The sequence below is a fragment of the Phragmites australis genome, chromosome 23, assembly GCF_958298935.1.
Source record: "Phragmites australis chromosome 23, lpPhrAust1.1, whole genome shotgun sequence".
NCBI lineage: Eukaryota > Viridiplantae > Streptophyta > Magnoliopsida > Poales > Poaceae > Phragmites > Phragmites australis.
Genome location: NC_084943.1, coordinates 987164 through 1003326, shown reverse-complemented (window position 1 = coordinate 1003326; position 16163 = coordinate 987164). Strand labels below are relative to the sequence as shown.

Genomic DNA, 16163 nt, shown 5'->3' with positions numbered 1-16163 from the left:
CTACAGTCTTCCCAATGAAGTTCTCTGGGACTCAAAATGACGACTTAAAGATGACCATTGATATGCAAAAAAGAGTTTCTATTTCTGTAGTTTCCAAAGGCCATAGGGGCAAAAGGTCAGGGACAGAATAGTCCAGCTTTGCACATGCCACTTAAGACTGACCAGCCCCATTCAGGAAAATGACCATCTAATACAGAAGAACATATATGTTTCAACAGAAGTGATGGTATGACTAGTTATTTCCTAGACACAGATAGTACAAGAGATAAAGAGAGTTCTGAAACAAAAATAAGAGATTATCAGGACAATAATACAGTAAATCTCCAAGTATTGAACACGTTTGGGTTTACTTCAATTAATGATGGTAAACACTGTAAGCTGTAACCTTTGTTTCATTTCACAATTACGTTTTAAGCAATACTTGCGAAACTGAAATGTTAGAACAGTTATATAATGAGCACCATGGTAACTGTTGAATAGACGTTTATCGTGAGAAATACACTACCTGTGGCTCAATGGTTTAGTGGTTTATGGGTGAGTGAAACGTAATTTGACAGCTATAAGAGGCTCTATGACAGCTCTCAATTTCTTGGATAGCTTCACTGACATCTTCTCTGGACCGCGTGATACAGCGCTCAGTACTAAGTTTCACAAGATGGAATGCATGTCTTAGGATGCTGCGGACGATGTTTAGCTCTGCAGGTCCTCCACGGAAGTCCTCAATTTCAAAGTATCGTAGACGCATTCCGACACAAGTGACATTGTTGAGATCGTCAAAGGAACCATCTAGAACAACATCAATCAACTCATCAGAAGCAACTTCATCCATTCTCTGTAACAAGTTAGAGTAAAAGAATTTATTACTGCACTATACTCGACCAGACAAACTAATCATATCGTAGAGTTAAGATTCCAAGAAGTATAGTACCCAAATAACAAGATGAGATAGCATTGGGAGGCACTCCAATATTTTTCGAAGACCAGATCGTTGAGCGCGAGTTGCCATATTCAACCCCAGCCTGAGATTCTCAACAGAGGTCAAATAGATGTAGTCCTGAAACAAATGCAAAATTTCAATATTTCATATCTAAAATGATACATGAATGCTACAGTGAGTTAATTACTCCCTCCTATTCATATTTGTTCATTACTATATGCACTGTAACCAATGAAAGCAGTGATCGAGTCTTGTACACAAGAAATAAGTAAGGTAAGGGCATTCCAGAATTTTCATCTTGAAATCCAATAACATCAAAAGGAGCTTTTTTTTTATGTACTACAACATCAAATGAAAATAAAAATTGGAAGGACAAGCAAGTAGCAATCTTTGTGACAGGTTCTGCTTACATTGACTTGATGAAAAGGCAGCAGTAGGTAAGTGAATCGTTTCAATGAAGGAGTATCATTAAGAGAAATAGAAACAGAAGCATATCCTCTTCTTGGCATAACTCCGGTCGCTAGGAGCCACAGGTTTGGTGCAGAATCTATTACCAACCAACTTGCAGTACATTGCAATAGTTGTAATGTCACTAAACTCTTCGAACTGATTTTCAAGTTCTCCACAGAAAACCCAATGATCAAATGTTGCAGCGAGGCGCAATCATTTATCACCCATGACAATCTTCGGCCGTCATAAGAGCAGCAGAGCAACTGGAGCTCACGCAGTGATGAATAATCAAAGACAAATAGATCAAGATCAGGGATCTTCAGAAATGCAAGCCGCAAGCATCTGAGATTGGGGCTCTGTAGATCTTCAATTGGGAATGCAAGGTCACTTTTGTGAGACAAATTAATAATCACTACTTCTTCAGCTCTCTTATTAGACAGGATCTTGACCCAACTGATCAACTGTCCCCTGGCATCTTTCCAGGTAGAAGAGTCGACCCTGAAGTATGCTATTGGACCAGGGTGATTGTTCAGAATAGCATTGATCTCCTCAGACAAGTCCATAACCTCACCCTCGTGACATCTGCCCAAGTATTCGGTAGCCAAGACTAGCTGTTTATCATGCAGCACTAGGGGTTTGCCCTGCCAGATCGGTTCCCAGTATGAAGAGACAGGTCTCCCAAACAGGTAAAGATCAAGAGATTGCTCATACTTGTCATGAGCGTGGCCGTCCCAGCCGACGGCAGCCGCGAGTACGACTTCTTGGCCGTCTCCTATGAGACTCTGGTCGCGGCCTGCCCCCTGCGAGGCCACCGTCGGCGCCGCCGCCCTGTCCAACCAAGGCCTGGCGGCCCTCGTCAGCACCGACGCCGCCCTCGTCTGCATCGCCGCCGCGCTCTCCTCCAACGGCGTGGTCGTTCTCATCCTCTCCTCCAACGGCGTGGCCGCCCTGGCCTCCTCCCAAGATACCAGGAGCGAGGATCGTTGCGTCGGGTGCTTCAGGCAGCGACTCGATGGCTAATCGGACCACCTCAGGTGTGCGCTCCATCGTTGGAAGAGGGAGGAGGGGATTGCGGATTGCCGGTTTAGGGATCGGTCGGGTAGCAGAGAGGGAAACGGGAGCGTTCGAATTTCGGAGTTGGAGGCGGCGGTGATCTGCGGGCAGTCGAGAGCCAAGCGCCCGAGCCCGAGTCTGTTAGGATTCGGCGGTTCGGTGGGGCCCACTGCCTCTATTACTTTTTACACCAATCTACACCCAGCTTATTACATTGACAAGTGGGTCACTAGCTTGGAGCGGAAGACTTGTAATGACAAGGGCCCACTTGCAGTGTAGGAGAGAGAGCGGCAAGGAGATTAGTGGAATCGGCGCTGCATGGACGGAGCTTCGGAAGGATGTTTGCTGTCTGGTTTATGGGAAGCAGACAGTAGATATTTACTAGTTATTTGTTTGTATATCATTTTGAGCCTAACTCTTGAGACATAAATATACTACTCAGTTTTGCTTTGCAAATACGGAAATGCGTTTCTGCAGAGTCAGGTTTGCTCGATGCAGCCTGTGCATATCTAATGATGTTTTTAGGTGGGATTAGTGTGTATTAAGTGATGTTAATATATTTTAAAGAATATTAATACTTAATAAGATAAACTAATGACTATGATATAAAATAAATATCATGATAATACATATTTGTACAATTTTCTCTTATATAATATATCTTCATACGAATAACCAAATACTAACTCTTCTTAGCCAATCTGAACAGATACAGACAACTAAACAAATTGCTACTGCATACACTCAGTCTGGCTAAGGCGAGCCTGACTCACAGATACGAGCCAGGCTTAAGCATGCTAGCAACCAAACGCCCCCTCGTGTACGCCACCGAGCTGGCTTGCACGCATGGGAAAGGCGAGCAGACCGCGCGAGAGAGATTTTCTGATTTTTGTATGAGGCCTGCTTTTACATTGAATCTAATATTAAAGGAATTTAAAAATAAAAACGAGCACCCGCAAGGTTCCATTAACACCCGGAAGGCCTGAATCACAAGTAGTTTTTTTAAGAGTGTGTGGTTTAACTATCAACTTGGAACTCCCTGTGGTAGACTCAGGGTCTGGAGGTAAAACTGAGGCCTTAAAGATGCATGTCTGTATAATCATCCACAAGAAATTGTGATTGGAGTAATATGATGCAGCCATTGGCAGGCATGAAGTATTAAGTGCATACATCGAAGCAACTAGCAGAAACTGTGGAGTTGCTTATGCAAGCATCTAGTCAGTACATGTTTTATTTCATATTCTTATGGTTGGGTGCTCTGGTTGCTTAGATGAACTTAGAGCATCTCTAGCCGAGTTGCTATCTAGCTCGGCATCGCTAGATGTATAAATTCGTGCCAAAAATGGGCTCCAGTCGGCTCCCTACCCCCTCACTATTTTCATCGGCTCTCCATCACCTTCCTGTCGCTCGCCAAATTGAGTGACTGCAAACGAGCTTGGCATTGTCTGAGAGAGAGAGGTCGGGAGGAAGACATGTAATACCTAAAAGAGAGAGAGAAAAAACCCAGGTGGATAAGTTGGGCTGAGATCGACACCACCCTACCCGACCACCCTCCACTTGACAACCCCACCCCACTCGGCTCCCACCCAAACCATAGGAGCCACCGCCACCGTTGCCCTACCGACTGCAGCTTGAAGCCACCGACCACCGCCTCTTGCGCCGCTATCTCGCCAGCCTCCGACACCATGCCGCCTGCTGCCCCTTCTTTCGCCGCGCCTGGCTGCCTTAGCACTGGAGCACCGCCGATCAGCGAGGGCAAGGGGAGGGTCAGGAACTCCTACAGCCAAGAAGAAGGAGAAAATTAGGGATTTTGTGAGCTTCACCAAATCGGTCATCAATTCACGATCTTGCTGCTAAGGTGATCCCCTAAATAGTCCTTAGATGCTTCTGGATAGGTGGGATCGATCAATTGAAGATCTACAGGGTGTGCGACTCCAACATGTAACCACTGATGACCTTAGGGTCTTGTTGCACGAGCGACGTCAAACATATCTCAGTGTGTGCGAACTGATCGACCATCCTTCTGTGCGACGATAGTGATGTTGTCCGACCAGTATGCATCTCACATTCAGGTTCATCATTTTCTATTTGGACACTATACTTATCTTTTTTTCCATTGATTCAAATGCTCCTCTTTTGTGTTAGACGTTCCCGGAAGATGCACAGTTTATCAACAGAGAGATCGTAAACTTTTTGGTGATGTATATGCTTTTCGGTGGGGGTGTGGTGCCTGGTTCGCGTAGAAGACGACGACGATCAGCGAACCTAAGGGGTGCAGTGGTGCCCTCTACTCCAGCAGCCATACATGAGAAAGTTGAAGGACCACTACAAGAGGACGTTCATGCACCACATCGAGATGGCATACAATCGACAAGGAAATAGGATGTGGTACTACCGTGATAGATCAAGATGACGACGACGATTTCATGCCACAACGACCCATCCCTCTATTTCCTCCATCTCTGGAGAACATCGATGACCCTAAAAATAATGGTGGATTTACTGGTACCTATCTTTACAACTTTTCATCAACACTTCAGAGACGATAACCATCTTATCCTAATAATATTGACTAGTACAGCTGGCATTCTTTCGCTAATTTGCGTCGCCACTTTCCTCTGTCATCTTGATATGATGTAGGTATATAACATCTATGCATTATGAACTATGCAAATACCAGGCATGACTATTTATTTTGTTTACCTTTCTATTTTATTAATTCAGTTCGATGGATGTATGGTTAATATCTTATATTAACTTACTATGTTACGAATTATTTGTAAATTTATGTCTAATCAATATGATGGTGAGTTTATTATATTAATGTACTATCCAAGCATAATTCTTTCTAACATATAAAAAACATTACTTAGAAATCTACTTAATTATCGTTCCACCGGACCCGCTCACGTACGCACGAATACACTTCAGTGCATATAGACGACTACTTCATCTCCACCACAAGCTCTTTGTAGATCAATTATAGTCATTCACAGCCTTAATTGCAAACACACACTGCTACAACCACATCATGCTGCCAGCACAACACCTATGTCATAAGTTAGATTTTATACATAAAGTGACCACACGACTCATCTTTAAGCATGAAATGACAACACCTCTAAGCATGTGATGGACTCACCACCCGTTGTGTGTAGCGATATCAATCAACAGCCTCACAAAGTCAAGCCTCGCCATCGGAGCAAATGTTTCTTCAAAGTTGATCATGTGCCATTGTGCATAGCCTTTCACCACAAGTCAAGATTTGTGCCGAAAGATGATCCTTGATCATTGCGCTTCAGCTTGTACAACCATTTTAGGCCGACGGCGTGGCGATTCGTCGGAGGATAAACCAGCTCCTAGGTTCGGTTGTCCTCAATTGATGCCATCTCCTTGAGCATGGCCTGCCGCCAACACTGATGATGCTATAATTCAACGAATTTCACCAGCTCTTCGTCGACTGCCAAGTGTAGCTCGATGTCATCGAGCTCCCGCAGCACTGGCCCGAGTGGTGTAGCTTGTCCAAGGATGTTGTCAATGAGGCGATAATGCAGAGACGCGTCATCATGATCCACAAGTGAAAAAATTCTAAGATATTTATATACTCATTCTAAGATATTCTAATGTGAACTACATGAAAAATTGAAAAGAAATCCATCAATTTTAATAGATTTTGATAATACCTTTATATTTGTACATAAAATGTAATATACTCAAAAAATATGCAAACCACCTAAAAAATATACATAACACTTGGATGATCTTATATACTAATATGCTCTATATACATACCATTTATCACATGAGACGCTCCCTACGTTATAAGATACATATGTAAGAGTATATAGTAGCAGGAGTACCAAATATGCTTCATATATATATATACAAACAATGCCAATTAGGAATTTAGGATGCTTTGGGTTAGGGATTTCCTTCTCTCTCTAGCGGTCCAGCACGTTGAATAGCCTATGGGCCCCACCTATCAACTGTTTTTTTTGCAAATTTCTTTTAAATTAACATTAATTAAAAAATTCCTTTCTTCCTCCCACACCCCTCTCTTTCCTTCTCCCCTCCCATGCACCTCCATAGGTTCGACCCATCGAAGAGGAGTCTTGCTCGTGGGGGACTACTGATGGGAAATGGTCTCATAGGCCCCCTTTAGATGTTAGGTTGAAGACTTATGCGATCACTATTTACTAATAAATCTTACTATTATCGTGGATCTGTCATGTTGCATGAATCTCTCGATGAACCAAAGATACCCTTCAGTCGCTCGGCACCGAGGGAGCGTCTCTTGCAATTGGGAGTGGCGAAGCCTATGATGGGTCTTCGGAGGCTAGCTGAAGGACTTCGCACGACCACAGGTGGGCTTCGATCAAGGAACACCGAAGGTGTCGGTGGAGGTGAAGCTTTTGTCGGACCTTCAGAAGCCAAGCAAAGACCTTCGCTAGACATCACGAAGGAATCAGCCGAAGGGATGCCGAAGGTGCCAGAGGGCTCAGGTCTTTGGAAGCCCGAGCAAAGGGAGTATGACAAAGTGCATGATTGTAAATAAGCTAGCTGCACTTAGGATAGTACCAAAATACCCAATAATATGTTAAGAATATGGCAAGTAGAGGGGTAATATTGTAAACTATGATAGAGGGTGGTCATGTATGACATTAATAGTAGTGCACACTATAATAGAAAAGACATATAACATTAATCGTAGTGCACAGTTCCCTACTTTGTGTGTTACCCACCAAGCCTTTGGACCACTCCTGTGAGCCGAAGGCCCGCCACATTGTTTGGCAATCATCATCTCGCCGGCACCATGGACCCACATGTTAGCACCACCTTCCTCCTCGTGTTGTTTTGACAAAAATGGAAAAATAGATAACATACATTGGCGTATCTACCAAAATAAACAATATGCTGGCATATTTACAAATCTAGCACTTGTATTCGGCACCTCAAATATAGAAAACCAGATTTTGAAATCTCAAAAACCAAAAATGGGTTGGCCCCACCTTTTTTGGTAATTGAGGCGCTGAATATGACACTAATCACCGTATTCGGTAGCTCAGTTGCTAAAATCTCCGGTATTCGGCAATTGAGCTGCCGAATACTGTGAACAGTGTCGTATTCGGCATCGTCGAAAGCTATCAGGTCCGCGTGTTGTCGCGTCACTACCGAAAGCCGTTGTCATCTTGTCGCCGCTCAGTCACATCGTGTCGCCCGGTTTCGGTGCTGTGTGGCCGCATGCTGCTATTTTTATGCTTTTGGTGCATTGTGTGGTGGTCGTGCATGCTATAAAATGAGGAGAGCAACAGCGCAACACAAAGAGGGGAGAGCAGCAGTAGTGCAAAGAGAGGAGAGTAGTAGCAGCGCGAGGCGAGGAGAGAAGCAGCAACACAAGGCCAGAACCGAGAGGAGCAGCATCAACGCGAGGAGAGGAGCTCCAGCGCTTGTTGAATAGTTTGAGAACGTTACATCCAGTTACAGTAAATACTTAAATTATATATGTAATTAATACTTAGATTAGTAATAGTAATTAGAGTAAGTAGATTATTTAATTCATTTAATTACATTTTTTAAATTATATTAAGTTGATAAAATAGAGTATTTAGATTATTTGAATAGTTTGATTATATGAATTTCATTAGTCAATGTAATTAGATTATGTACCTTGTTTAAAAATATGAAATTCATTAATCAGTGTAATTAGATTATTCCCATGGTATAATTGTATGCATGTCATTAACTAGTATAACTAGATTTTTTTACATAATTTAATCAGAATTATTAGAGTTATTTGATTAATATTATTAATTAGTGTAATTGTATTTATTTGATTAATTAGCTTAATCACTTAGATTAAGTAGAGTAACATGATTACTCGAATTATTTAAATGGGTGAGTACTGTTACTTATTATTTATCGAGGGCGTAATTAGCTGTGTACCGTACAAGAGGACAGAGGTATACAGGACTGGGCATCCGTAAATGTCGAGCACCTACAGAGCTGGACAGAGTTAGCCACGGTGGATGTCTTCGTTCCTGTTGGACAATACGATGATGTCACTTACTGGGAGTACCTTTCATGGTACCGTCCGCGCACACGTGCCACCTTACTTAGCGGACGTATAGAGTTGTCCCCCAGACCCTTCCCCTATGATCGTGCTCGCCTTCTTCATGTTGTGGTACGTGATGCGGTACTTATAACGATTTTCATTGGTTAAACCTCGCTATTACTGACATGACCATCATCTTCTACAGACCGAAGAGGCGTACGAGATGCATACGCAGGCGGAGCAAGCTTATGAGGAAGCAAGCGGGTCATCAACGTGGAGGGATTGGAACCCTCTCTGGGTGTTCATGAGGACAAGAGGGCCCCACTTCCTATCCGCTATATGTGATTTAGGTGGTTGTGTCCCGCGATGGAGGGGGTACGACCAACTAGCCATGGATCCGTCCCATGCCTCCCACAGCAGACGCTCGTTCAGTGCCCGTGAGGAACCTGTTTGGGCATAGTCGCGTGTGGCACCTTCGGCTTCATAGCACCATGTGTCACGTTCCGGTGTTGAGGCTAAGGAGTGCACGCAAGCGCCTGCGCGTGAGCAGTTTACACTAGGTACACAAGCCCTGCAGCGGACACAACCTCCTCAGACTACGAGGATATCTCCACCTGTCGCATCGACTCATCATGAGCATTGACTGTTTGTAGCAGATGCCTAACTGGAGCGGCACCGCATGCTTTTGATTGGGTTTCTGCAATGCAGGCCGCCAGCTTCACCGATCTCTTCAGCGGACAGTACCCCTAATATCCCGATGCACCTGAGGGTTTACAATGGTACCAGCAAGGTCAGCCTTCAGCCCACCTGACTCCATTGGAGCACGTTCTAGGGGTATCCACACTTCCGTATGAGAATCCTTCATCATGGTACATACAGGACCGAGATAGAGGAGTGGGATACACGTTCGATAGGGATCCCACAGGGCAGGACGATGATGATGAGGAGCAAGGGCACACGTGGTAGGGGCCAACACAGGTTGGTGGGATGAAGGCCACACACCAGTCAGATGCTTACACTTCTGAGGATTGCGTATGGCGTCGTCGTCGTTGAGTAGCCAGCGCAATTTTTTGGTGCAGTTGTACTTGTTAATGTAATTAATTTTCATTTATTTAATGTAATTACTTTTCATTTGTTGTTAATGTAATTACTTTTGATTTATGTAATTACTTTTCATTTATGTAATTTTTTTGATGCATCGTCTTATTCATTGTATTGTTAATTTAATTACTTTTATTTTTTTAATGTTTGTCAAATAATTATGGCACATAACTTTGTTTTTAAGTTATTTATTAAGCATTGTTACATATTAATTATGATATTTACTACTAGTTTATTGTTTTGTAAATATTCAGGGAGTCATGCTTTGTTGCAGAGCCATAACGTTGCAGTCAGGGATTAATAAATCTATAATAGGATCTTCGAGTACAAGCTTTCTATGAACACCTACGATGATCCATATAGCACTTAATGCATCCCCTACGATGATCCATATCGCACTTAATGCATCCTTGCAGGTTGTGCATGAACAGAAGGATGATCCCTTCAAGGATAACAACCTAATGGAAGTCATGGCCAAATTGCATACAAGACCCTTCTATTCTGCGTTAACCGCTCCGCTTCAACATCTAACCACTGATGACCTTAGGACCTTGTTGCACAAGCGGCGTCAAACATATCTCAAGGTGTGCAAACTGATCGACCATCCTTCTGTGCGATGATAGTGATGTTGCTCGACTAGTATGCATCCCACATTCAGGTTCGTCATTTTCCATTTGGTCACCATACTTATCTTTTTTCCATCGATTCAAATGCTCCTCTTTTGCTTAGGCGTTCCAGGAAGACACACAATTTATCAACATAGAGATCACAAACTTCTTGATGATATATATGCTCTTCGGTGGGGGTGTGGTGCCTGGTTCGCATAGAAGACGATGACGGTCAGCGAACCTAAGGGGTGCAAGGGTGCCCTCTACTGCTCATCCAGAAAATGAAGAGGACGATGAGGATAATAATTTTATGCCCCCAATGCCTTGTCGTTCCAGCAGCCATACATGAGAAGGTTTAAGGACCACTACAAGATGACGTTCACGCACCACATCGAGATAGCATACAACCGACAAGGAAATAGGACGTGGTACTACCGTGATAGCTCAAGATGACGATGACGATGATTTCATGCCACAACGACCCCGCCCTCTATTTCCTCCATCTCCGGAGAACATCGATGACCCTAAAAATGATGGTGAATTTGCTGGTACCCATCCTTACGACTTTCTATTACCATCTCGGAGACGATAGCCATCTTACCCTAATAGCATTGACTGGTACAGCTGGTATTCTTCTGCTAATTTGCGTCGCCACTTTCCTCCACCATCTTGGGATGATATAGGTATTTAACATCTATGCACTATGAATTATGCAAATGCCAGGTAGGACTGTTTATTTTGTTTACCTTTCTATTTCATTAGTTCAGTTCGATGTATGTATGGTTAGTGTCTTATATTAACTTAATATGTTATGAACTATTTGTAAATTTTATGCCTAATCAATGTGATGTTAAGTTTATTATATCAATGTACTATCTAAGCACAATTCTTTCCAACATATAAAAAATATTACTTAGAAATCTACTTAATTATTGTTCTACCGGACCCGCTCACGTACTTACGAATAAACTTTAGTGCATGTAAAAAACTCGCATGCACCTAAAGCACGGATAACACGTGACTCGGCCGACGTGATTTTGGCAGCTCAGTTACCGAATACGGCGTATAGTGCCATATTCGGCACATCAGTTGCCGAATGCAAAGAGCTTTCAGCACCTGAGGTGCTAAGAATACGGTGAACAATGCCGTATTCGGTACCTGAGGTGCCGAAATCAGTGGGTCCGGGTTGCTTTCGGATTTTTGGACCAAAATCGAGTTTTCAGATTTTGAGATATCAAATACAGTTGCTAGATTTATAAATACACTAGTATACAGTTGCTCCGAAGAGACATTTGACACAACAATTATCTATTTTCACAAATACGTCAGCATATATTATCTATTTTTTTATTTTTTTTCTTGTCGTTTCCCCGTCTGCAGTGCTACCAATTCAGCGCAGTGAATCGCCTGTGGGCCCCACTGTCGATAAAGAGTGGAAACCCGCGCTTTCTCTCTCTCCTCTGCCTTCTCTTCATCCTTTCCCCCGCACTCCACATCCGAATCGGCGCCGCCATCCGAAATCAATTGACAAGAATCGAGCTATGTATCCGAATCCGACCGTGAATCAGACGATCCACCAGCCCATAAATTCATAGGTCGGTAAGACATTTACATCCGCTCCCCATCACACCAGCGTGTTCGATCCCCGTCGGCGTGTTGATCCGATTCTTCTTCTCCGAGCAGTGTCCGCGGCAGGTTGCAGATGGATGCCGCAAGAGCAGCACCACTTGCTGCTTCCGACGGCCAAGGCAACCGTAGCGGCCACATCCTACCCAACTGGATGATACGGGAGGGGTTGTATGAAGCGGCGGCGGAGATCAACCGCAGCTACAAGCGCGCTCGAATCCCCGCCTCGAGCAAGGCCATCATGAGCCTGCAGGAGGTGAGGGCCGGCGACGTGTGGCTGCAGGCGGAGTGCGCCGTGTGCCTGCAGGATTTCGACGCGGAGGACAAGCTCAGGGCGATGCCGTGCTCACACGCCTTCCATCAGGACTGCATCTTCGGATGGCTCCGGGTTAAGCGCGTCTGCCCTCTCTGCCGCCACGCACTGCCCACGCAGCAGCAGGACGACGAAAATTACCAGCAGGCGAGCACGCCGGTGCCAGAGGAGGCCTAGACCTGGAAGCAGCAACATCTAGATGTCTCTGCGTCGATCTGTTCCAGCAAGAGTTGTAATCTGAAACAAGTGCCTTTTTATCTTGTCTTCAGTGTAAAACTAAACAAGAAGCACAAATGTCATGTTTATTTCTTGATAGATATATCAAAGCTGGCATAAACATGGAATAGTGCAATCGCAGAATCCACAATCTATTTCTAGGACAAAAATAAATACCACATGAGCACAACTGAGATACATGAAAACATCAACGCACTTTACAGTTTCATGCCTATCAGAAGCCTGAAAGGTTCTTCAGCCATCTTGGCAGCTAGGTCCAGGAGCAAATCGTACGGGTGCACATTGGTGCATTCACGAGCATATATGATTTAACCGGAAACAGACGTAAAATTAAACATATAACTTGGTTCATTAGTCCTGAAATGGGTTTACAGAAACGCTAAATGCACGGAATTCATACATTGTCAAGAACTGCGTTGGCATCCATCCCAAATCTCTCGGCAATTGGCACAATGCGTTCAGGCCGGCTGAAAAACTTTATTAAGGAAACAGTTTGGAGAGAATAGGAATGAACATAAATCCATTGAGAGAATCAGCTTGACATATTACTCAGGCAATTCCAAAGATACAATGTCCCCTCAGTGTCAATGTAGGCAACCTTCCCATTCCCCATGCATGTTGATTGGAAGCTGCATTTTCATTACTCAGAAATAAGAAAACTATTATGTAACTTCTATGGTTCCTCAAATTCTATTGCTTCAATGGTAGCAGGGAGCTATCAACAAAATTCGATGTGGGGGATGAATCTGAGTGGAGACACATAGAGTATGAGCCAACTGGGTCTTCCCTGACCTGCAAGAGCAAGTAAATGCTATATATTTCAAATTAAAAAGCTGGAACTGAACTCAGAAATATAAAAAGTTAAACAAAAGTGCATCAAGGGTCAACATCGTCATTATGACTATTCTCGTTAATTAGTGAAGAGGTTTTTTCATTTGCTAGTAAGAGGATGTGTGTGTGTGATTGTGCGCCGTATACAATGGCAAATTGCTCCCAGCAATAGAATTCTAGGAAACAATGTTTCATATACCATTGCCTTTGAAAATCATTAGATCTCAGCTCAATTAGTAAAACAACCAGTTCAGTAAATCATCAGGTAAATGGTCATAAACAATATTGATGTGGGTGCATTTAGAGTTTGGCAGGTAAGAAGAATTTAGTGCTCAATGACTATGTTAACAAAGCATAAAGCGTATTTAGGAATTGTTGGATCACTCTTCATTAAACTTAACAATTTTAATTTTTGTGATGCGTTGTGAAGGAACTCACAAAATTTCTATGTAACATAGGGCTTGAAATAATTTTAGAAATTAGTCCATGGCTTATGAATAATATTAGTGAATTTTATCAGATTTTAAGGAATTATTTTGAAGCCTTAAAAATTAGAGCAAGTTAGAAAAGGTTGCAACTTTGAAGAATTTTAATTTGAATTTGGCTCAGGATTTTTAGGCCAAAATAATCAAAATGGGTTGCATATGAATTATAGTATACTAAAAAAATCATCCTAAAAATTTTTGAGCTTGAAAAGATCTCTCATTGGATCAGAGAAGGAAAATTACCAGCAGACGAGCATGCTGGTGCCAGTGGAGGCCTAGACCTGGAAGCAGCAACATCTAGATGTCTCTGCGTTGATCTGTTCCAACAAGAGTTGTAATCTGAAACTAGTGCTGTTTTTATCTTGTCTTCAGTGTAAAACTAAACAAGAAGCATAAATGCCATGTTTATTTCTTGATAGATATATCAAAGCTCGCATTATTGTTTCACACTTTCACTGATGCTAAGCACAGCCCTTGTTCTGTAACATGATGCTACTGAGCAGCGTGTGGGGTATTTGTCAATGTTAGATGACAAATCGAGTTACATTCTGCTGGTTAAGAGGGAAGCATGCTAATGATTTTGAGAGTGACTAGCAATAACATGTCAACATGTCTGTCAAATCACTAGTTTTTTTTAAGTGTGTGTATGGTTTAACTATCAAGTTGGTACTCCCTGTGGCAGACTCAGGGGCTGGAGGTAAAACTGACTGATGTATATCTGTATAATCATCCATAAGAAATTGTGATTGGAGTAATATGACGCAGCCATTGGCAGGCATGAAGTATTAAGTGCATACATCGAAGCAACTAGCAGAAATTGTGGAGTTGCTTATGCAAGCATCTAGTCAGTACATGTTCCGTTTCATATTCTTCAGATTGGGTGCTCTGGTTGCTTAGATGAACTTAGAGCATCTCTAGCCGAGTTGCTATCTAGCTTGGCATCGCTAGATGTACATATTCGTGCCAAAAAATAGGCTCCAGTCAGCTCTATTGACACATGAAGATGTCACGCGTCAAACACTGAGCACCTCGTATGCAATTCCCCTAGATCGGATGTTTCAATCTAACTATCGGATGTTCCGATGATAACTATCCGACGAGCAGCGCCTAGAAAATATTAGTTGTGGCGCCATGCTGTTGGATCTTTGTTGTCACCCATGTTCGGAAGAGATCCTGTCAGAGTGCAGATAACCGGTGGCTTGTCCTTGGTCATCGAGATCAAGAACATGAAGCAATGAAGATTGAAAAAGAAAATTAGGGTAAAAGGGATAAAAATGAAAGATAATAAAAAATGTATTTGATTGATTGGATGTTGGATGTTCTCAATCGGCCATGACCCTTTATATTTATAGGGTGGGTCGGTCTTGCCCCGTTTTGAGTCGGAATCCATCAAAACTCATCTTCAAATCTGACTCGATCTCTTTCAAAAAAAAATCCAGATCTGACTTGGATCGGATGTTCGGAAGCCCCCGATCGGATGTTCTGATCATATCGGAATATTTGATCTTTTCAAACATATGGTGTTCGGTCTGGACAAAAATATTTAATCGGATGTTCTGATTTTAACATCGTATGTTTCGAGGCATGTCGGAACGTCTGATTTTCTCAAACATGGGGCTCTCGGTCTTGGAAAAAATATTTAATCGAATGTTCCGACCTGTGTAAATTTCTAGATCCGAGACAACATTTGAGACCATTGTATGTAATAGGACATATTGATGGAAGACCAATTTCTAGAATGTTAGTTGATGGTGGAGCTACCATGAACTTAATACCATATTCAGTTTTCAAGAAACTAGGAAAAGAAGATAGCGAGCTAGTGAAGACAAATTTGATGCTTAATGGCTTCCCCGGCGATCCTACAGAGGCCAAGGGTGTGATTTCTATGGAGCTCACTATTGAGAGCGAAATGGTGCTTACGGATTTCTTCGTCGCCAATGTTCAAGGTAATTACAACGTGTTATTGGGCCATGGTTGGATTCATACAAATCATTGTGTGCCTTCTATCTTGCATCAATTTTTTATTCAATGGGTAGACGATGAAGTAGAAGTTGTCCATACAGATACATTAGCTTTTGTTGCTTTAGCCAATGCTTCAGTAAATTGACAACATGGTAATGTACAGTGTTTATCCGGTCAAGATATTTTGGGTTATGATTTTCTTAGTGTTACTAAAGATGGTTTTGTATTCGTATCTATACAGTCGATTCCATCGTCTTGGCTTAGCAATGTAATGTTATAAATGGATAAACAAAGTAATCTGGATTAGTAACACGTGTGGAGTAATATCGGTCTAAAAAGAACGATATTTGTGAGACTATTGATGAATTTGATGAGGTAGAAAAGTTAGGATAAGGCTTTACGTCGGCCGATCCTTTAGAAGAGGTTGATATTGGTAATGGAATTGTGCCAAGGCTAATGTTTATTAACAAAAACATGCATGCTGATTTTAAAATTAGAATGATTGCAT

At 42.6% G+C, this 16163-nt stretch overlaps 2 protein-coding genes across 2 annotated transcripts; one reads left to right on the top strand and one right to left on the bottom strand.

The window, feature by feature from the left end:
* Nucleotides 1-351: 351 nt before the first annotated feature.
* LOC133906803 (uncharacterized) lies at nt 352-2310 on the bottom strand. Its single transcript, XM_062348819.1, has 4 exons — nt 1348-2310; nt 929-1054; nt 608-832; nt 352-429 (listed from the first exon to the last, which is right to left on the bottom strand). The coding sequence occupies exons 1-4, from the start codon at nt 2308-2310 to the stop codon at nt 352-354; spliced, it is 1392 nt and encodes a 463-aa protein (XP_062204803.1).
* A 9347-nt stretch (nt 2311-11657) lies between these two features.
* On the top strand, nt 11658-12468 carry LOC133906447 (E3 ubiquitin-protein ligase RING1-like). Its single transcript, XM_062348362.1, has 2 exons — nt 11658-11796; nt 11885-12468. The coding sequence occupies exon 2, from the start codon at nt 11904-11906 to the stop codon at nt 12315-12317; it is 414 nt and encodes a 137-aa protein (XP_062204346.1). The 5' UTR covers nt 11658-11796; nt 11885-11903; the 3' UTR covers nt 12318-12468.
* Nucleotides 12469-16163: the final 3695 nt, after the last annotated feature.